General features: G+C 36.7%; 1 protein-coding gene across 1 annotated transcript in view; it reads left to right on the forward strand.

Moving 5' to 3' along the window:
* The first annotated feature begins 2,267 nt into the window (after positions 1-2,267).
* Positions 2,268-24,245, forward strand: part of FKBP12 (FK506-binding protein 12) — a 40,512-nt gene continuing 18,534 nt past the window's right edge. Inside the window, exon 1 of the mRNA XM_089815277.1 lies at positions 2,268-2,444. Within this exon, the coding sequence (XP_089671403.1) occupies positions 2,357-2,444 (88 nt within the window). The 5' untranslated portion in view covers positions 2,268-2,356. The remainder of the gene's footprint in view (positions 2,445-24,245) is intronic.

The following is a 24,245-nucleotide window of genomic DNA, read 5'->3' on the forward strand; positions in this document are numbered from 1 at the left end:
CTTGCAAACTAAAATCTTCAAATATCAATCCTTCGAATTTGGCCTTAGGCCACAAATTCTGCCCCGATGAAATGACTGAATGTCACCTCCAATCTGCAATAATTCGGATGATATTTCACACCCTCAAAATTGCGTACCAATTGAGAGTTATCGTTCTCAATGGCCAACTGTGTCAATTGCCGAAACCCTAGGTTCCACAATGCACTTGTGATTGAATCACAATCTGAAAATCAAAGAGAGATAATCAACTGCCTGATTCGAATGGAGCCCCGGGGTGCCTATTTATTCTTTTCTCTCCACCTTCTCCAGAGACTTCTAGAACAATTTTGATCTTATCTCATAAGTGACTTTATTAAATATTTTCCAAGTCACTTTATTAAATACTAAAGTCACTTCATTAAATACAAGGTCATCTTTTAATATTTATTTATTTAATTAAAATAACTAATTAGTCGTCCTTGGACAACCATTAATTAAATTAATTAAATCGAACTGTCACCAGAAAATTGGGGACATGACAGATTCAATGACTCAGATCTTGCCGGAGATCGAGAAAAGTGCAGGTCTACTACTAGTTATGCTTTCACATTTGCCAGGGCTGCCATTAGTTGGGCCTCAAGATTGCAACATTGTGTTGCACTTTCTTCTGCCGAAGCTGAATACTTGGCTCTTTCCAAAGGGGCTAGAGAGATGATTTGGTTGCAACGCTTATTCAGCGATTTACATTGGCAACAAGATGATTATGTTTTATTTTCAGATAGTTAGAGTGCAATTTTTATGGTTCACAATCATTCCTCTTAACGACGCTCCAAACATATTGACAAGCATGCTCACTATGTTCGTTATGTGGTAGCATAAGGAAAACTGAAGGTTGCCAAAATTGATACCAAGATCAATCCGGTGGACATGTTGACGAAGGTTGTTGCCAAGGAGAAGTTCGAATGTGCCAGGACTTCTCTTGGCCTTGTTAAAAAGAAGTAAGTCAGCATGTAGAGCAGGGGAATGGATGATCAACTAGTGTATCTGTTGTCTTCAGGTGGGAGATTTGTTGAATTGTGACGGCCAATAGACACTTGTGTTTTTCCCTCCATTTATTTGTCTCTTCAGCTGATCATTTGTGATCTATAAATGCTGATCGCATGTATTGTAAACTCAATTAGTTTTTCTCATTAATACAATTCCTCTGCTCTCAGTGTGGATGTAGCCACGATTTGTGGTAAACCACGATAAACTTTGTGTTTATGCATTTTTGCTGTTCTATATTTTCTTTCGCATTCTTAGTATATTTACAGAATTATGGAGGAATCGTCCACTCCATGTTGAATATATTATTACAATCTAAAGAGTGGATTTGCAAACCAAATAACATAGATGCCAACAACATTTCTAATTCAAGTTGATGGGTTATTCAATCATTGTAAAATTATTTTATTTTAAATTTACTATTTATTTTGGTTATCAAGTCATTTTTAAATAGTTATTTTAAAACTAGTATTATCATGAAATAAAATAAAATGTATGTAGATTATTTTACTTTTATTTATTTTAATAATTATCACATTATTAAATATAAATAATTATTTTAAATATATATAATAATTTAATTTTTTTATAAAATTTATATATTGGAGAAAATTAAAATTTAATAAGATATTACTTTGCTTTTAACAATTTGATAAATTATAATGATAATGATACAAAGGCATAACGGTATAGGTATAAAGGTATAAGAGTCGAAGAGGGGGAGGGTGGGGGGTTATCAATTCTTCAACACTTTAGATTCTTTCTTGATAAGTTGCATTACTACAAATTGTTCACACCCATGCTATCAATGCTATACGATAATATCATAACATATACATATACGTTAATTATAACTAAAAAAACAATAAATACTTCACTCTTCCATTAATAAGATTACACCTTCTTCGAACTAATTTCGCACCAAGATACATTTGCTGCTATGTAACACACACAACTTAAATAAAGCATACATCTAAACAACATATCAACTTTAAGGCAAACACAAATCTAGAGCATAGCTATCCTCTAGTTGACCAATTTTCAAAAAATCAAAAACATTATAATTTTTCTAAAAATTTCACATTTGATTGATCTTAGTTTGTATTCAGAAACAACAAAAAAATTGAAAAAAATCACTATTTTTTTTTAAAATCTGAAAAGAAAAAATGTGACTTTGTTTTATCTTTTACTTCATTCGCGAAGAGTTTGTTTATTTCTTTAGAAAGTGTTTATTTTATTTTATTACATAAAACCGAGTATTCACCTGAAGAACACCGAAGGGTACTCGTATTTACTCAACGGGCGGAGAAGGAAGGAAGGAGAAAACAGAAAAATGGGAATAGAGAAGGTGGTGTTGAGGGGCGGCAATGGGGCGAAGCCTATCCCAGGACAGTCAGTCACCGTTCACTGCACCGGCTTCGGTACTCTTTTAACAACCATTTTATGCTTTTTCACCTTCGAAATTAAAACCCAGAACCCTCTTGTAATCTTGAAAAATATGCCTGAAGACATGAGACTACCTATTCTGAATTTCTTATTCAATATTTTGCTCTTGTCTCTAAGATTCGCGTTCTTAACTCTTGTGATTCGATTTATTGTTTTCAAATTATCAGCCTTTTATTTTGATTTGTGCTTCGGCTTGAGTTTTAAGGTTTATTGAGTAGATAGGGTTTGCAAAGAATTATGATATAGCCTGAGTGGGCCTGATGGTGAGGGTTGCAGGTACTTAGTAGAGGAGGCATATTTTAGGTGCGGGTCATTGTCCTGTATATAATTCAAGGTAGATGTAAAATTAATTTCCTATATAAGCAAATGTTTTCTCTTTAATAGGGACTTAAAAAAATTATTTTTACCTATTCCTTTGTCTAACTGTGACATTTTTATGGGTACTGTAGATAGTTTAACAAAGAAGATACGTCACAAGCGTGTTTCGCACTGATGATCATGCTGGGTCAGATGATCATGGCTCTAAACGAGTGAAATATATTCTAGACTTCACCAATTTAAATTTTTAAACAGCAGAACTACAAATAAATATTTGTTCTTAAGCACGACTGTAAAAGCAACAGTTCCTGTATTGCTGTCCTTAAATGCAACTGTAAAAACTTTAACAGTTTATGCTATTGTTGTATTCATCCATCCCTATTGCGTAGATTTCCCCCTGGTTTATGGGAGATTCAGCTCTGCTCCACGCACCCGAGCCTTTCTTCAGTGGCACTGTTGGAAATTGCTAATCAATTGCGGATGTTATTGAGATCCCAGATACTCCTTCAAGGGATCAATCTGGGAGAGAGCATGTGAAACTAATGTAAGGACATAAAATGATATTCTATGTGGTTTTAGCTATCTCTGAGTTTGTAAACATAATGCATTGCAGGATTGCAAAAGAAGTCTGGGGCAAACTTTACAATATCTATGAAGGCGATGATAAAGACAAAGTGGCAAAGCTTCAGATGTATGAAGTTGTTTCTGAATGTCTGAACATGGAGGAGGAAGAAAACATTGTTGCTTATTTACTTTAGGTTGATGAGCTGTGAATTCTATGCATAGTTGATAAAATTGAAAAAAATGGCAGATATCATGATAAACAGGGGCAAATGATTCAAATGCGCATAATATTGGGGCTGATATTTTACAAAAAAAGTGTTTTTAGTGGAAAAATTGCAAAAATATGCATTTTTTTGAGAGAATATCAGTGGTAAAACATGAATAATGGACACCAAAAGGAAACCCACAATAAGTGTACGAGGAAGCAATCTCAATCTCCTCACCCTGAAATAAGAAATGGAGGTGAGAGTTCTTAAGATAACTTAAGACTATCTATCACCTTGGTCTTGTTCAGGTTCACTGCCAACTGTCGTAAATTGCAAAGAGAAGCAAGGCCATCAAGGAGTCTATGTAAACATTCTGGAGAGAAGGCCATGAGAGCCACCTCATTTGTCAAGCGCAGGATAGAAATCAACACCTTGTGTAAGAAACAACCATCTGCGGGGAGGGAGTGTGCATATAGGAACTCCTCCAATTAATATATATGCAAAGAATTAAAGAAACTTATAAATACAAGAACTTAGAGTTAGAAACTTAGAAAAATACAAACATACATCATTTGATAGTATCATATGATACTTCACCATTGATCAAGATTCAAGTTATTTCACATGTCAATTAAATATTCATAGGCACAAATATTCATGTTTTAGACTCCATGTCCAAACTACAAAAAAAAAAACATAGTTCATGATTCAATGTTCGCTAATCAGAATCATAAGGATTCTAAATAAAAATCGTATCCTCCTCATCTCCAGCCGTTGCAAGGTCCATATCATGTAATATCCCTGTCATAAAATAAATTCAATTAATTAAACCTTTTTATTGGGCCGATTGATTTAATATATCTCGGACCCATTTATAATTATTTCGTTAGGTAGTTTGGTCGTCGACTATCTTTGTACACCCTCGAAAGGTTTTCCCGACGGGTATTTAAGCACGGCTTGTAGGTAGTAGTAGGTATTTAATTTGGATTATTTCTTTGTACTGTGAATTCCAATTGGGATTCTCTATTGTTCACTATTTCAGAAGTGAAAGATCTTCCATACTTGGCTATTTTGGTTTCGGTGGGATTCAACACTCACTCGATTCCATCGCTTGTAATACTCTGCTCAGATCTGGCAAATCAGAGCACCATCATACTGCGAATATTAATTGAATGTTTTTGTGTTCACTCTCTCCATTTCTTGTTCGAGTTTTAATCTTGGTTGTATTAAGTAATTCGATCATCCACCAACACCCGACTTCAATCGCACGTCATTGGACACAAACACCTATACTGTACGGCTCACCTTACACCGTATGACCCTTTGGAATCCACTGTACGACCCTGCTTTGCATCTACCATACGACCTGTTCAACATCTAATCATATAGCCATTGTGCTTCTCCTCCCTCCTACGTACGACCATTGTGCCTCTTCCTCGCACGACCTGTCCACCATATAGACCCCACTGTCCACTGTAAAAGCTTCTTCATGCCGTATAGCCTTCACATCCTTGGTGTATGACCCGTCTGCCATCTCCATTCCATCATACCGTATAGTCACCCAGACATCGTACGACCTCCATATTGTTTGTGCTATTCCAATTAGCATTCGTGCTTCAAACTCCACACTCATTGTACTGCCCTCCGAAATTGTGAATGGGTTTTCATCTGATTGCCATATTGGCAGATAGATTGTTAAGAGTAGTTGTGTGGGTCAGATCATTACAGTGGTATTAGAGCTTTTGATTTTGCCAGTTTGTGGAAGTGAATGCAAGTTTATACTCGAAGGAGAAGGTGAAATAACCCTATTGATAGAATGGCATATCATCAGGATCCTACGATAGAACTTATGAATCTTTTAAGAGAGCTCAACAGAAAACATTACAGAAGATATCCAAAGGAAAGACAACAGGAGAACAAAATGGGCATAGCGAGGACTCGGTTTTTGGAATGGCAAACTTTTAACCGTCTTGCTCTCGACCCTTGATACCCATCTTCCATCCAAGGGCGGAAGTACCTTGCAAAGAAAGAGAACCCACTTTTCAAGAAATGCAAGAATAACTTCGGTAGATTGGTGGAACGCAAATATGAAAGGTGATATATCTTACAGAGACTATGTTGATCTAAGAATGAGATATTTTGGTGGGGGAAATCGCGGTTATTTTAATGATGGTCTCAGGAGAAAGATCAGAAAGGTAAACTTATCGCCATTCGATGGATTTGGAGTCATTATTGCACAATCATGGGTTCTAGAGGCAGATACTTATTTCCAACTCAATCCAATGCCCGAAGAGGAAGCAATCAAGTTCGCAACACTTCATCTAGAAGGAGTGGCGCATGGGTGGTGGCATTGTGGATTGGTCACTCTCAGTCATGACCAAGTGACCTCTTATGTCGAGCTCACTAAGAGACTCATTGACTGTTTCGATGGGAAGGATCCTGAGCTAAACTTCATAGATCTAGCTCAACTAAAGCAAAAGGGCATAGTAGACAACTACGTCACTGAATTCCAAAGGTTGTTAGTATTAGTCACTGACATCTCTGAAAGATGTCGAATTGTGTTATTCATGGATGGGCTGAGAGAGCCTTTGAGAGGTTGGATCAAAGGGTTGAACTTGTGTGGTCTCAATGAATCTATTAAGAAGGGGTGTGACATGGTTGCATCATCCTCCAAAACTCACGCAACTACACCAACACCATCCCCACAAGAAGACAAAGACAAGGAGCCAATTCAGAAAAAACCTCAGTTTGATGAAGATTCTTGGCAAGAGCTCTGGAGGAGAAAGCTCTATTTCATGTGCAAAGAACCATGGGGTCCTAGTCATCATTGCCTTGGGAAGGGAAAGATTCATTACATTGAGGTGATGATGATAACGAAGAACAAATACTTGCAGCGAATGACGAAGAAATTACCCAGCAGGAAAGAATAAATGCCCCGATAGAAAAAGAGGGTTCCATTGCTACCTTCACTACATCGATTGGAAGTGGTATCTTTAGGGTTTGTGGCACACTTCACAGAAAACGAGTCCCAATCATGATTGATAGTGGCGCCACACTCAATTTCATCAATTCATCTTTGGTCACTAGTAAAGGCTTGCACGTAGTTGAGCATGGAGGATTTGAGGTTAAGGTTGCAGGAGGAGTTTTGTTACCTTGCACTCGTGTGATCCCACGGCTACAAATTTCCATGGGAAACTATACCATGATAGATGAATTCTTTGTCATTGATTTGGTTGATACTAACATCATTTTGGGCATGTAGTGGTTGGAAACGCTTGACCAATACACCCAAAGTTTCAAAAGGATGGACTTTTCATTCGAGATAGATGGCAAGAAGGTGTTGCTAAGAGGAATGTCAAATAAAGGATCGAGGGAAGTCATAATCAAGAAGATGGAGACCATTTTTAATCATGATCGAACCCCAGACATTGCAAGTAAAAACACGTCAATCAACGCCTTACCCCATTCCTTGGATAGTTGGCGGGCCCTTCTATTGGTTGAGTACTCCAATAACACTTTTGCATATCAGTTGATGGATGGCTATGTATGCGATGAAAGATACAAAATTATTGATGACATCATTTACTTCGGTGGGAAGATCTACTTAGTACCTGACTTAGGATTGAAGAAGTTGATTACAAAAGGTTTTCTATAGCCGGATTTGCATTTGCTTGAGGACAAGCAAATTTCGAATTGGAGGATTGTAATATCCTCGTCATAAAATAAATGTAATTAATTAAACCTTGTTATTGGGCCGATTGATTTAATATATCTTGGACCCATTTTTAATTGTTCCATAGGTAGTTTGGCCGTCGGTTGTCTTTGTACACCTTTAAAAGGTTTTCCTGATGGGTATTTAAGCATGGCTTGTAGGTAGTAGTAGGTATGCAATTTGGATTATTTCTTTGTACTGCGAATTCCAGTTGGGATTCTTTGTTGTTTGCTATTTCAGAAGTGAAAGATCTTTCCTACTTGACTATTCCAGTTTCGGTGGGATTCAACCCTCACCTTATTCCGTTGCTTGTAATACTCCGCCCAGATCTGGCAAATCGGAGCACCATCATATTGCGAATATTAATTAAATGTTTCTGTGTTCACTCTCTCCATTTCTTGTTCGAGTTTTTATCTTTGTTGTATTAAGTGATTCGATCATTGGACACAACCAACTATACTGTTTGGCTCACCTTACATCGTATGACCTTCTGGAATCCACTGTACGACCTTGCTTTGCATCTACCGTACGACCTGTTCAACATCTAATCGTACGACCATTGTGCTTCTCCTCCCTCCTTCGTATGACCATTGTGCCTCTTCCTTGTACGAGCTGTCCATTGTCGAACCCCGCTGTCCATCGTACAAGCTTCTTCATGCCGTACGACCTTCACATCCTTGTCTGCCATCTCCACTCCATCATACTGTATAGTCACCCATGCAATGTACGACCTCCATATTGTCTATACTGTTCCAATTGGCATTCGTGCTTCAAACTCCACGCTCACCGTACTACCCTCCAGAATCGTGAACGAGTTTTCATCTGATTGCCATATTGGCAGAAAGATTGTTAAGAGTAGTTGTGTGGGTCAGATCATTACATATCATTTTAACCAAGAATGGTTCCACTTGCCCTAGATGCACCATGTGTCATGGACCTATCATCACCATCATCCATTATCGTGGTAATTGTTGCATCCAAGTTTTGGACAATCAGGGAGTACATCCCAAAGTCTGGCTGCCCCATCCATGTATTCATCATCCTTACTTGACAAAAGATTCAAGTTGGTATGAATGTAGACCAAGTCCTCAGCTTCTTTTGGCCCCAACCAGTTGTGATTCACTGAAGGGATATAGGAATATGTACTCCAATTCCTTTCAGCAGGAAAAGAACTTGCAACCTGCATTGTGTTTACAAAATTAATTTTTAAAATTAAACACAAATGAAAAGTAAATGACAATATGACAAAATACAAGTTGTAATTAAAAACAAAAATAAAAACTTACTTGTGAGAGGATTTTGATTGCAAGATGTTGTACATGCTTGTATGGCTGACCATACATGTACCACCATGTGGTTTCTCCCATTTTATTTTTGTCCTTAATTGCAAATAGAGTAAACCTTGCTCCGGAAGCAAATAATCGAAACTCTAGCCTCACCTTTTCATGCATCTCATCATCTTGGAAGATTCTTGCAAAAGCTTTGGAGCACCCATTAGCAACCTCTTCATCAACATATGGTGCAATTCTATCTGGCATAGAAAGTACTGTGTCGCTATAATACCTTAGAGATAAAGCATATGCAAGGAGGTGCAATGAGGTAGTCATATTCTCCCAACGATGAATAATAATGACTTTCACTTTATTGTAGAAGGCTTGACATTCTATAGGGTCACTCTTATGTGCTTGTATAGAATGTTTTACCTTCTCAATCATGGTGTCCATGCCATCATACACATCTCCCAAGCAAGGTGTATCTGTTTTGGCAAAGTGAAGCATAGTCATGATGGGCTTGGTGATATCCAATACATATTGCACAGGAACCCACCAACGTTCATCCAAGATCATACCCCTAATCTTTAGGGCTCTTTTTGTATTTGAAGCCTTCCATGCACCCCATTGAGGACAAATGACTATTTGGCTCAAAGCATCTTTCACCTTGAGAAGTTGTTTCATAACAATACTATGAGATGCAAAACGGGTCTCAACAACCTAAGCAAGTTAACAATATGTGATTTGACAGTAAAATTATAAATATAAACTAAATTACAAATCCATGAAATTTAATAATTGCAAAAAATTAATTTTCCTTCAGCAACTCCAATTGTGAGTATGTACAAAAATGGGTTGTGAAATGTTGTGGTTAGTCAAATGTTTGGATGTCCTCTCCCTCTTCGTATATTGCTTCACCCAATCTATTTGAGTGCCAATTTGTTGCATAATCAAGTTGAGAGAGTATATAGTGCATGGTGTCCAAAAAATATGGTCATATTGACACTCAATCAGAGCACTAGCACATTGACCCTCAATCAAAGCACTAGCACCCCTACAATTTATGCATTCTCTATACAACTTGGACCACATTCTCACCACCCACCATATTTATGGCCTCAATGAGAATATTTGGGATGAAATGTGAATCCTTCACCTCCCCTTGACAATCATCTGCCTTTAGAAACATTGCCCCTTTCGGGGACACTGCAATCACATTAATTAATGGTTCGTTTCTTGTATCTTTCCAACCATTAGACACAATTGTCACACCTGAAGTTTACCAATAATTTCTAACGGGTTGAAGTGCTTTCTCTATAGAAACTCTCTCCTTTTGCAAGAATGTGGTACACACCTTTTCATACCCAGGACTTGTGTAATCATTTGGTGCTTCTTTGATGGCTCTTACCACTTCCTTCCAATATGGTGATCTTACAAGGTTGAAAAGAAGGCCATTAGCATAGAGACAATGTGTAATGGCTTCATTAACACGGTCTCTTGCCTCCATTTTAAATGTAGATTGCAATGGACCTCTTTTCCAGGTTACTGCAAAATTTTCTACTTCATCCTCTTCTCCTGGTACAAGTACTTGCATGAATGGATGTTTGGAAGATACAATTGGTTCCATTTCAACGGGTGGTTGCATTTTGTTCTTTATTGAGGAAGGAGGTTGATAATAACTCTTTTTTGATCTTTTAACCAAATGATGAGAAGCCTTTTGTTCTTTTACAAACAAAGCTATCTGTGCATTAGACAACCCCTTCCCATTTGCACTTTTGCACATTCCAAAACCTTTACCAGCAGGGCTCATAAAATGAAGCTTTATCGGAGAATAAGAGCTATTATAGGCTTTCCTTTGTTACTTTGACAATAATTACAACTCCAAATATAGGAGCCACCACCTGCAACCTGTGATATTTTTTTTGTATGTCTCCATAGAGGAGACCCCAAATAAAATATCCCCTCCTTGCCCTGCCATTGAACTCTGACCTTGTCCTCCCATTGAACTTTGACTACCTGTGGCAGCCATTCTTGCACAATATAATGTAGTTTCTTTCTATAATAAGAAATTAAATAAATTTAAATCAATAAAAAAACTATTAATATGAAGCATACAAGTAAAAAATGATGATACAAAACCATTCAAATATATTCCTAAACTTGTTTCTTTATTTAAAAAAAAAAATAAAAAACTTGAAAAATTTCTCGACAAACTTGAAAAAATATATCAGAATCTTTAAAAAATTCGTTGAAACACTCAAGAATGGGATAGAGTATTTACCTCTTAGTGTTTTAATAAACCCGTGGAAGCCAATTCTCACCCTATGATTGTTCCTCTTCAAAAACAATCAAGTTGCCTTCAAAATGCTAAAATGGAAGCCAAATAAGAAGAGCAAACCCAACTGCAAACAAAACGATGGTTGAAAGGCCTCTATTAGGGCCGTTTTAGGGTTTGGCAAAAATAAAATATGATATTATAAGCCTAATTAGTACATGTTTTAATTGAAAAATAGGTCAAAAAATTTGGTTCTTTTTTTGTTTTCTCTTCAGATGTTCGTGGAGGCGCCTGAATGCGTTTGGATGCCATCCGGATGCGTCTAGAAGCGTGTTCTAGATGTATTTGGATGCTTGTGGATGGCATCCAGACAACATTTGCAAGGCATCCTGATGTGTCCACGTGCCCGTCCGCCTCCTTTTCCACCTCCCTGCTCTCCTACTATGAATCGGTATCCTAGGTAAACAGTGTTAGAGGACTTGGTGAAGATATGACAGATTTAGTATGTTAAAAAGGTACTTAGATCTCTTCCTTCTAAGTTTGATACAAAAGTTTCTACAATAGAAGAAGCCAAAGATCTAAATGCTTTGACTATGGATGAGTTGCATGGGACTTTAACGACATATTTATTGAGAGTTATGAATAAAAAATCCTTTAGAAAGGAGGCTACCTTTAAGGCATTGTGGGGAAAATGAGTCTAGGTTTAGTAATGATCCAGATCTTGAAGAAGCAAACTTTGTGAGAAAATTGAGAAAGGGTGATAGGTATAAAGGCAAGTTGACATTAAAAAAATTTAATTGTTGTAAGATTGGTTATGTTGCATAAAAGTAGAGGCAATTAGTTGACATCAAGAAGGTCTATGTGTTGAGGAAGAAGGCTATTCACACGAGTATGGCAAGGACACATTTAAAGCAAAAATAAAAAAGGTTCTTTTTATGATAGTGGAAACCCTAGTTTAGGATTTGTCTAGAAGGTAATATCCCCTTTTAAAGGGAATTTTTTAAATTTATTTTGGTCTTGATGAATTAGTGCCATTCTTATATTTGCGGCACTCAAGCAATTTCCCCTTTGGCTTGCTTGAATTCAAATGTTGGGAGGTAGGCTCAAGGTAGTGCATAAAAATAGTTCTTTGAGAAGTGAGAAGACGTTTTATATTTTTGTTAGTGAATCTTGGTTAGCTTGCAAGCTAGGACAAGCTAGCGCAGTTTTGGTGGTATCTAGTGTCACCCTAGTCTGTTGTAGTTTTATAAATTTGTAAAGTCTTTAATGTAGAGACGGATTTGCCTTTAAGAGAATATTAAATATTTGTATCATGTAATAGAAAAAATTGTAATAGCGGAACTTCATTGTGAGATTCCAACCATAATATTGTGAGATCCATAGATTGAGGAATCAAAGTTAATTCTAGAATAAGGAAGATAGCATAACAGCAATAGCAGCTTCTCACTCCCAGTGCGAACATTGTTTGCTAGCACTGTGTTAGTATTGAAGCAGAGTTAAGATTGACTATTTAGTCATTTGTGGTTTAACTGTTATCCAAATTCAATGCAAACCAATTTATGCCAAATATTATTTATTGGAGCAATCATCGTGTGCGAACCGGGGGGATACACTTTGTAATCAGTACTGCACTCGATAGTTGTATTCAAGGGTGAACTGTAGCTTCTCTTGTTGCCATTGTCTAAAACTTTAGTCTTATTTCAAGCCTCTAGTGGAGTCAGCTCGTTGTGATGAAACTATATACACATCAGCTGAGCATACACCTTTGCACTAGGAGCAAAGGGGTTAACCAGCAATTGCCATTCTTATCCTGTCCAATAAACATATACTTTGTTTCCATCTCAAATAACATAACAGCGAAAGGAATAATCAGATCACAGTGATCAAGCAGGTGCTGCATGGAGAGACCTTATATTAGAGGTTGACATAGAGGATGTGCACTGACTGAGACTGGCACTTATGGAAAGGAGGATCATGGACTTCAAACAATCCACAACCATCAAGGATAGTGGCCCACAATAACAATAACAAGCCTTCAATTTCCCTTCTGTGCTCCCCAACACAGAAGATATCGCTAGTGAGCAAGGTGCACCTATTTGTATATCAGATTTGCTAAATTTTGTATTGCTAATCTGAGTATTATCTCAAATTGATTATATCGAGAGCTGAATTTCACAAGAAATATTCATTCTTGTTCAAATGTTGTAATTTTTCTCTGTTTTCATCATTGAATTTCACAATGGATATATCCCAGCATGTACTCAAGAAACAGAGAAGCAGATATTGAAAATGATTTTGAAGATTTTCTTTTGATAAATATTCATGAGGATCTCATTTAACAATTGATTTCTTTCAACATGTTCTTTATATAGCTGTTGCAAATAGTTGAAAACCTGATCTTTATGCTTTGCACTGAATAGTAAACTTGTCCATTGAGCGCCACCTGCAGTACAGAGGTCAGTTGGCTAGCCTTCCTTTGGGGAGGTCATTAATTCAAAACTTCGCATTGTCAATAAAATTAAAAATAAAATAAACTTTCCATTGATTGTTTGGAGCTTTGTTATGGTATCATAATTTCTTCTATGTCGAGTCATTTTATAGAAATATATTGTGTTCCACTCTCCGTCAACAAACCAAATCATCCTTGATATTACCCTCCAAATTGTTTCATTGTTTGCATCAAATTGAGCAATCGTACAATTTTTCTGCAATAACAGAATGTCATCAGGTCTCTCCTCTTAAACATCCTTTTGAATCTTCTCAAGCTGTTGCTTGATGACCAAAGTACCTTGATTTTACTGTGATGCTGATTTCATCTTACAATGCAGGTCCCTGCTGATTGAATCTTGTTCATCCATTTCCGACTTGGAAAAAGATTAGAGGGCGTATATTGCCAAAGCATGTGATATGATGTGCAAATTTTTTTCTCTTTGGGCCAAGTTGAGGAGTATATAAAGGGGATAGAGCCCTAATTTATCTTCTTCTTTATAAAAAAGGGACTTTCACAGATGGATCTCTAGTGTTCTTGCTTATTAACTGGGTTAGGAAAGTAAGTATTTGTTATAATAATGGTTTACTTTTCTGTCAAAGTAGTTCTTATCCAGTTGGAATTTGGAAAAAATTCTTCAAGTGAGAAACTAGGGGGCCAAGCTGCAATGCTACCCCCTGAAGCACCATTCGAGGAGATACTTGTGAATTCACATTGGGCCAAACTTTATTACCCATGAATCAGAATTTCCATTATCAGATTTGGTTTCTTGAATGAGCAATTTATCAGGTGTATTATTGTACAAGAGGTCCTTAAGATGAGTTCTCTTTTGTTATCAAATATAAATTAGTCATCATATGTTCCTTGATAGAACTAATATTGCTTACCTGGTTAGAGTTTGGCTTTGAGGGCTCATTATAGAGTAGCTCATGTGCTGCTGCAAGTTTTCAGCTGGCACTTTCTAGTGCACCTCTATATTCTTTTTCCTGTCTTTACTAGTCCAATTTTTTGGTTTGGTTGGATAAAGGGAAGATAAAGGGAAGACAGGAGGCATCCCTGAAGGAATGAGAGACCATTAAAGAGCAGATATGCTCTTTTGAAAGGGGAGGTGGCAGCAGCAGATATGTTCAACTTGAGGAGCTCATTTGTGACCCTGGTGCAGGTGCGCACAAGCAAGCAATCAGGACCATGAAGGATTTGAGGTGCACACAAGCAAGTAATCAGGACCATGAAGGATTTGAAGGCATATGGAGGAGAATATGGAACAGACCAAGTCAATTGGGAATTGTTGAAGCCCATTATCGAATTTGAAGACAAAACTTATGATGTAAAGAACAAATATCCTAAGGGTTGTGATAAGGATCCTAGGACCAAATCAATATACAAAGAGCTATTAGTGCCCCAATGAATCTAAATAGGTATATAGAGTCAATAATAATGTAAATGAATCCTTAGGGATCATGTGATAAAGTATGATGGGTTAAAAGTTGGTAGAAGTCATTTAAATAAAATTATAAATTCAAATATTTGAATTGTAACGGCTAGTTGTAATCAGGAGGGAAATTAGTTTTTAGGCTTTTTCAGTCCTAAATGATTCCCAACTGATTGGATTTGGTTTTGGAGGTTGAGTTGCACATATTATTAGCCCTGATAAAGGCATGGAATGAGCTGTGTGGAGGACTTGTATTCAAATTGTACGGACTATGCAATAAACAAAGCAATAAAGGCAAATATCTTGCAATTTTTGGTGATCTTTTAAATTTGGTGATTGTTATAAGTGTGTGAATGATTTGAACATATGAATTCTCATATTTTTCAAGTCCTTACATGGTTGTTTGAACAATTTGAATCTGAATGAATGATTTTAATAACGTCTGCAAGGCCAAAGCAGCCTATGGGACCCATTAGACAAAAGACAAGTACACCCCCGAGAATGTGATAGGTGTAAGGGTTTTGAGTTTTTTTTAATGTAATTTTGATTTCTTCAATGGTAATTCAGTCCATTCTTTGAATGATGAGCCAATTCTTATAGAATGAACTATTCCTAACATGTATTATAAGATCCCAACATACTGTATGCAAGAGGTTTGAAATTTGCGGGGATATCCCATAGTTTTGATGAAGGAAAGGGCATGATTTTGGTGGCTAGCCTATAGCAGCAGAGGATCTTCTTTAACAAGACCATAGTTTGATGATTGGAGAAGTTTCACAGGGTCAAGGATAAATTGTAGGATCATTCATTTGGTCTCTGAAGTGTTGTTGAGGTGCTGAAACAGGAAACCCTTGTTTTTGGAGCATTTTGGTGAAGGTTTTGGGGTTTCACTAGTAAATGTGATCATAGAACCAAATTGGTTTGAAATTTCTTTAATTTGAGTCATAACAACATTCTGTAGAAAGCCACAAGGGTTGGGGTTAAGTTTTGTGGGTACTTCCTTTGTAAAAGTGGGCTATTTTAACCCTAAAAACAGTGCCAGGTGCGGAACATCAGGGTACGGTCCAAAACAACGGTATCTAAATTTCTTGATATGTTGTAGTAGTCTGAAAAGGGTGTTTGAAAAGCAAATTTGTTTGTCAAGTTTCGAGAAAATGGACAAAAACATCTTCAGGAGGGTTAATTGGGGGCTACTAGGCCTAAAAGGTGAAAGTTGGAGTTTGCTATCAAAACCAAGGGATGGGGTTCTAAAACCTGCTGAACCACTTCAAACCAAGTTGGAACAAACATCCTAAAGCATCTAGAACCTTTGATTAAGTCTGGTTTAATATTTGGTTCACTTCGAAGCTATTTGGTGCCATTAGGTCAAGGAGACAAAACTAGTTGTCCATCACATTTTTGAGTTGAAACCCAAAAAATCCCATTATTCCTCATCAGACCCTAAATTTCAATAACCATAGATTGAAATATTGCTGTTCCAACCTTATTGGAGATAAACTTTATCTCAATTGTTTGTTGGGGAAGTTTTAAATACTGGTTTGTGACATACCCTTGCGTCAACCTCAAAGTAACAAGAATCGGAATCGGATCGAAATCGGCAAGGTCGAATCAAATCGTGAATCGGCCATGAATCGGAATCGAATCGGCCATGAATCGGAAAATTTTAAAAACCCTTGAAATTTAGTGAGTAACTTATTTCATAAACCCTTTATCGCTGATTCGATTCACCGATTCACAAAAAATCGTTTGGCTTGAATCGAATCGCCGAATCGCCGTGATTCTTGGAACTATGGTCAACCTTCTCTGATAGCTAGTTCTTCTCTTACTCTGGACAAGTACAAGCTAAGATTATGTAATTCATGAATATCATGTCACTTTAGAATTTGTTTAGCTTTGCTGGAAGTAGAATTCCTCTGAAATGCTCATTGCGGTGTTGGCAAGTTATTGGCATTGAAGGCATAGATGTTGTCATTGATGGCAACATAATCAATTAGTATGATCACTACATCTGATAATCAGTTTTGGTAGTATACATACATGAAATAGGTCCAAGTATTATGCAGGAAGTCAAAGTATAGTCAGACAATTTTGATCAGCGAACAAAATATATTAATCAGATATGGCCACAATTTTGGGAATTGGTAATACAAGGTTTGTATATGCGTCAGATATGTTTGCCTATTGTCAGATTGTGTTTGGCACATGGTTTTGGATGGAAAAATGTAAACTGACAGAGTTTACAATTATTCAAGTATAGTTTTTGAAGATCGGGCTAATTGGCTGAAGGAATTGAATTGTCTTTCCTATTCAATTACTTTGCATTGTAGGGATGACATCCTGAATGTTAATCCTTGGATAGCATTGCTTAATAATTACTTTTGGAGATTGTGCCACACGTTTTGTGAAGACATTTTGCTAGTCAGCTGCTAAAATAATTAAGAAGGGTATAAAGGAAAGTTAGATTTTGTATGCGAGCATGGTATTGGATGAACTTATGTTATGTGATGATGCTATTTTGATGGTTATATGCGAACCTTAATGCTGGATCAGAGCAGATGCGAGCTGCATTGCAGACTAATCAGGCATTGTGATGTCAGTATAGTCATTTTTGGTACTTCATATACTATCTTTGTAATTGGATAGTGAGTCCTCATTAAGCAATGAGCTTATCTATTGTAATACAACTCTTGAGACCCCTGTACTAAATGTATTTAGTGACTCCAAATAGGGTCAAAACTCTTAACAAAGTATTTTTTGATTTGTACATAGTTGTGGGTACCATCCCCACCAGGGTTTCTTCAAAAACAAATCGTGGTGTTATGAGTTCTTTGTTGCTTTATGGTTTACTTTCTTGTACTGCTATATGTGGAATTTTATGGTTAAGTTTCTGAGTTATTGATTGGTGTAAAAGTGTTGCAATACTTATTCACCCCCTCTCAGCATTGCTTGATCCTAACAATTGGTATCAGAGCTTAGTTCATCAGAAGAAGTCTTACAACTTGAGGAGGATCCTGATGGATGCAAGCAGTTTACAAAGAAACGTTGATGCAACACGTGAAGATTTGGACAAAGCAAATGAAGAAAAGGAAAGATTGAAAATGAAGCTTAAGGATGCACATGATTACATCAAGATACTCGAAGATCACGTTGACATTTTAAGGATAAAGAGGAAAGAGCTTGTTGAGCAGATTAAATAACCTAAATCAGATGATGAATCAGACATGATTGCAAAACTTCAGGAGGAGATTCAAACACTTAAGCATGAATTTGAATCACATCACTTTGAAGAAGGAAAGTCAAAAAGAGAGAAACTTGAAGCAAACCTGAAAAGAAAGACAGATTAATGCAAAGAATTGAATGCTTAGCTTGGAAAGGTAAACTCTGGACTTGAAATTTCAAAGACAAATTGTCAAGAACTTGAGAATTACACTAATGTTATGAAGGGTGAGCTTGTGGGAACAAAGCTACATCTTGAGAAGCTTTATTCAGACAATGATAAACTTGACGAGTAATTGATGCAACAGAAGCCCAAAGGAGACATGACGGGAATTAGTTATCATGATGGTCAATGCTCTAAAGAGGCAGAAGAAAAAGCTATTTGAAGATCCTATTCAGACAACTACTGAAGAACCTACAGAACATAGAAGGAAGTTCAAGGGAAGATGTTTTGCATGCAACAAATTTGGACACATGAAAAAAGATTGGAAAGGTAACACTGATACTAAACCTTTTACTAGTTATTGTTTCAATTGTTGGCTTTATGGACATAAATCACATGAGTACACAGCTAGATCTAATCAGAGAACAAATGAAAGAACAAATGTTAATACAAGAAGACCTTTGGGAAACAACAGTGTTATATCTATTGGGAATACATATTACAAGTGCAACAACTTTGGACACATTGCTAGAGATTGCTGGCTACAAATGAATCATAATGGACCAAGGTAACAAATTCTGCTGTGTTATAAGTGTAATAATATAGGGCATACCATTAGATATTGCAGATTCAATGGATTTGTGAACAGTATGAGGACACCTAATATTAGAAGGAACAACAATGGTAATCAGACTAGCTATGGGTACATAAACAAAATATTTGTGAAGGAAAGTAACAATGGAAATAACAAGGTATGGAAAGAGAAGGAACAAAATGCTGCTGTGGATAAGGGAGAATTAGTTTCGTGCACTGAACCCTCCTCATCAACCTAATTGGCTATCATAGCATTAGGGGGAGCACTTTAGCTTGAAATGTTGAGACCCTGAGTTTGCAGAGTTAATCTTTGCAAGCTTAGCTTGAGGAGTATTGGATTTGAGAGATACAATCTCTTTTAGCAGATGCTTGTAAGATGGTAGGAGTGATCGCTGTGAGTTGGAGCATGTTCTACTTTTATATTAGCTTTTTGATTAATGCGTCCTAACGCATTTATGACAGTTAATGTTTGCAAGGATTTAACGACTGAAATTGTTTCATTCTTCACCATTTCAGTCGCTAGAGCTAGTAGGAGTGCATAAGGTGAATTGGTAGTTTGAGCAAGGATTTCAAGAAATTTGGAGCAAACCCTACTTTGACGCTGTTGAAAGGTATTTATCTGCATTGTGAGCTTTATTTGGAAGTATTAGAAGTTGAATTGAGCTTGTTAACCATTGATAAATCCCAAATTTATGATGTGAATGTGTGACCAAGGTACGAGTTTGAGAAGCATCCCTTTAAATCAATGGAATATGACCTTGAGGGAGCATTTTTGTAAACCCCCGACGAAGTCTTGCATGTAGAGGATATCAGGGCTTACATATATAGTAAGTATGAGGTTATTGGAAATTCTGATATTTGGGAAGATTTGGGCAAGACATATAATGATGAAAAATCTTTTAAGATCAATTCAAACACCTCAAAAATCTAATCATTGTGCATGTGATGGGCTTCGAAGAATTTGAGGAAACAAAATGGATTAAAATAGTTCTTATCAGAATCCATGACCAATTCTTCTGGTTTGGAGATCCACTAGTAAAGATTACCAAAGAATTGATACACTTAGTAACTGGTCTTGATAATGCTGGCTTTATATACCCGTTGCAATGAACATGGTGACATGGTGAAGGAGGTTGAAACGGGCCCAGGTTCCAAATGGGATAAATTTGTCATGACCCTTGCTGACATAAGAAAACATGATGTGTGGTTGATTGCAAAGATTCTTGGTTATAAAATGGACCGCAACAGTAGGCAAAACTCAGTTTTTGCAAGAGTGATACAAACAACTTATAAAATGGTTGTAGAGCATGAGCACTATGATATCTGTGAGATTTGTAGACAATAGCTACTAGAGAAAATAAGAAGGATCAAGCATGATAAGATGTAGGCTTTCACATTTGGACTGCTGATCTTACACCTTTTCTTTCATATCATTCATAGTTTTCCTAATCTGCACCCACATGCATGGAAGGATTATGTGCCTACAACAACTTTGATCATTGAGCACTACAAATGCAACATTAGAATATGATTGACAGTGATTTGTTTTGTTTGTTTAAGGGATTTCAGAGAAAAATGAAACAGAGAGTGAGGATATCCAAATAGATTGTGGACAAATGTGCAGACTCTATACTTTTTATGGTTGAGACAGATTACACGAGCATGGAGGCAGTTGAACCTAGATTTTAATGGATTCATCCCATGGGCTATGAAGTGGTGTATGATATGGTTGAGCATTATCTAGAGGTGATTCTGCATCAGCTAAAGACCCTAATGCTGAGAGATGGGGCACCTCCAAGGAGAAGTGCAGCCAAGTTAGAGAAGAGCTATACAAGGTTCGAGAAAAAGGAAAGTTGAAAAGATGGTAGATAGAATTGCTGTGAAGGAAGGAATCTCCAAGGAGTAGATGACTGTCCTTAGAAAAGAGAGTGAAGATGCCAAGAAAGATCATATTGGTGGGACAAGCAAAGAGAATGTAGTAGACGTTACAGAGGATGTGCAACTAGTGGAGGTACCTACTGTACCAACTGTAGTGTCAGTTAGACTGAGGTTACACCAGCACCTTAGAGGGTAACAAGAAAGTCATCCAAAATTACCCCACCTGTTAAAGCAGAGAAGCCTAGTGAACCCACTCCAACAAAGTCATCATGACAAGAGGCCAAAGCACAAGGGCCTAATTCTAAGAAACTTAAGGTCACTAAACCTAAGGCAAGAAAGAAACCAAAGGAAAAATGAGTGGCAATTGAGCAAACAGTTCGAGAGGAGAAGAAGAAGGAAGATGAAAAGAAAATTTAGAAACCAGAGATGAATATTGTAAGTAGAATTGAAAAAGAAGGTAAGATTGATCAGTTAGAGAAGTATTATGCTAGATACGAGGAATGGGATTAAAGTTATTAGAGGATTCTGTTATATCAGATACCTTTTGAATTTTAAGAGGAATTTGTTAGAATTTAAGAGCAGTTTACCGAATGATCTACATGATAGACTTGATGTGAGAAGACAATTAGCTCCAGAAGAAGATCAAAGGATAAGAGAACAAACATTACGCAATCTATGTACTTCAGTAACTGTTGATGAAATGAAAGACATTTTGGGCAATGATAGAAGTAAGATGAAAAGCAAAATGAGAATTGGAAAGATAATGGCAAGTCTATATGAGGAGATTTCCAAGGAAACAGAGAAGTCCATGGCATAAGTACTTGATGAGATTGATTACAAGAGTGTTCCTGGACCTAAGCCACAGGGAATATCAATTAGCGAACAAACAATTAATCCACTTGAGGAATCAAAGGATGTTAATCAGTTTTTTAGTATTGTACAACAGCCACACTTCTTTGTAATATGCATACCTATCACCTTGGATCCCTTGCAGGAGAAAAAATAGAAAGAAAAACAAGATTTCATGGGAAAAATCATTTCTAATAATGAAATAAATGAGATACTGCTTGAGGCCAGAGATGAAGCAGAAGAAATCATTGAAGAAGAAGATCAGGAGAAGGAGAAGAAAGAGAAAGAGGATATTTTGACAGAGGAAGAAATCAGAAGGGTGATCAATAAAGGTAAACCTTCACTAATCACTATTGATCTTGCTGAACAAAGCGTTACTCCACCAAAATAATATTCCCCACAAGTTACAATTAGCTATGTTGATCCTCCTGACAAGGATAACATCGCTTTGAGTTCAGAGGTGACAGTAAGAAAAGTTGAGAGCATCACAAAGACACCTACCACATTTGGGATAACGACATTGATGACAATTGACATGAGCGAAGCAATTGCCAGTATGAACAAAGATGAAGACCTAGAGTCCTATGATGAAGATGCTTTCATGAAGATATCTGTGATGGCCTTTGCTAAGGCAAAGGAAAGGTTTGAGAAGGAGACAAAGAGAAATCAAGAGTACTCAGCTGAGCGTTGGACAAATTGAACAAGACATTGCCTATTCAAATAGCATTTCAAGGTAATGATATTGTAGATGATTTGTATTTGGTACTAAATGATTTTGATGCAGACTATTCATCACTGGAGCAATTAGCTAGAGCTAAAGCAAAAGCAAAGGAAGATTATATAGCTGAAAAGTTTAGCAAGGTATGTGCTTCAATAGCAAATGATGTTAAGTTGATTGACGAGCATATAAAGGACATAAAGGCATGTATAGATGAAGGATAGGAGATGTATATCATTTGTGTGATGTCAGCTAAGCATGTACATGATGTAGAGAAATGTATTAAGGAAGAAGAAGAAAATTTAGAAAAGATAGTAGTACTTTTTGTGAAGTCCAAGCAAACTGTAACTGATTGTGATAAACTTGTAAGTAAAGCAAGGGATAAGATAAGCATTTTGCAGAGAGAAAGAGATGAGTAATTTAGAGATTTGCTACACTGGGAAGTTTGTTGACCCCAAAGTTAGAAATCATGCAGGAGCCAAATCTGTTATAATCATCAAAGCAATCATATGCATTATTCAGGCCTACAGATTTGCAAGCAGATGAGATAGAAGCTTATGTTTTGAGTGGAGAGATTCAGGTAGCAGAGAAGATGGAGAAATCTTGGGATACAGATTTTGAAGCCCTCAAGGTAAACTTTGTCGATGTATTGAGGTTTGTATAGCATACAGTGTATTTTGATGGACAATTTTGCCTTGTACATAGCATTTTTGATTCTCGCCTCTGCCATTTATGGGAAAGGGGGAGTAGTATAAGTGAGAAATGAGGAATTACACTATATGATATAAGGGGTAGTATTGTTCAGATAAATCTTTTTGAGTAAGTTTTTGATTTGACATTAACACTTATTTAAAATTTTATGCTGGCAACATAATCAATTAGTATGAGTGATGGATCTAATAGTTAGTTTTGGTAATATCATACATGAAATACGTCTAAGTATTTTCTATGAAGACAGTGTACTGTCAGACAGTTTTGATCAACGAACACAGTATATTAACCAGATGTGGCCACAATTTTGGAAATTTATATGTGCTTCAGATATTTTTGCCGATGGTTAGATTGTGCTTGACACATGATTTTGGATGGAAAGGGTAAACTGAAAGAGTTCACAGTTATTCGGGAACAATTTTTGAAGATCAGGCAAATGGCCTAAGGAATTGAATTGTTTTTCCTATTCAAGTACTTGGTATTGTAGGGGCGACATCCTAGATGTTAACTCTCGGATAACATTGCTTAATAATTATTAATTACTTTTGGAGATTGTGCCACACATTTTGTGAAGACATTTTGCTAGCCTACTGGTAAAATGATTAAGAAGGGTATAAAGGAAAGTTAGATTTCATATGTGAGCATGGTAATGGATGAACTAGATTTCGTTAGATTATGTGATGCTGCTATGATGCTATTTTGATGGTTATATGTGAACCTTGATGCCGGATTAGAGCAAATGCAAGCTACATTGTAGACTAATCAGGCATTGTGATGTCAGTATAGTCATTTTGGTATTTTATATACTATCTTTGTAATTGGACAGTGAGTCCTCATTAAGCAGTGAGCTTATCTATTATAATACAACTCCTAACAGGGTTGAGACCTCAAACGAGGTCAAGTCCTCTAACAAGGACTAACATACTAAATCTATTTAATGACTTCTAATAGAGTAAAAACTCCTAGCAAAGTATTATCAGATTAGTACATAGTTGCGTGTACCATCCCACAGGGATTTTCCCTTGGCGAGGATTTCCTCGAAAACAAATCATGGTTTTATGAGTTTTTTATTGCTTTATGGTTCACTTTCCTGTATTGCTATATGTGGATGTTTATTGTTAAGTTTCAAAGTTATTGCTTGGTATAAAAATGTTGTAATACTGATTATACTGATTCACACCCCCGACCCCTACCCCAATATTGTTTGATCCTAACATGCGGATGTAACATTTCTCTGCAGATACCATCGTGTCAACTGAATTGAGAGCTAGTTCTTTTGTTTACTTAGAACAGGCTAAAAATTGATTATTGACTTAGTCATGTCCAGAATATTGAAGGATAGCATGCAAGAGAAATGCAGCTTGTAATATCCACTTCATGC

This window comes from Cupressus sempervirens, chromosome 2, assembly GCF_028749045.1.
Source record: "Cupressus sempervirens isolate cs-2001-9-10 chromosome 2, ASM2874904v1, whole genome shotgun sequence".
Classification (NCBI taxonomy): Eukaryota; Viridiplantae; Streptophyta; class Pinopsida; order Cupressales; family Cupressaceae; genus Cupressus; species Cupressus sempervirens.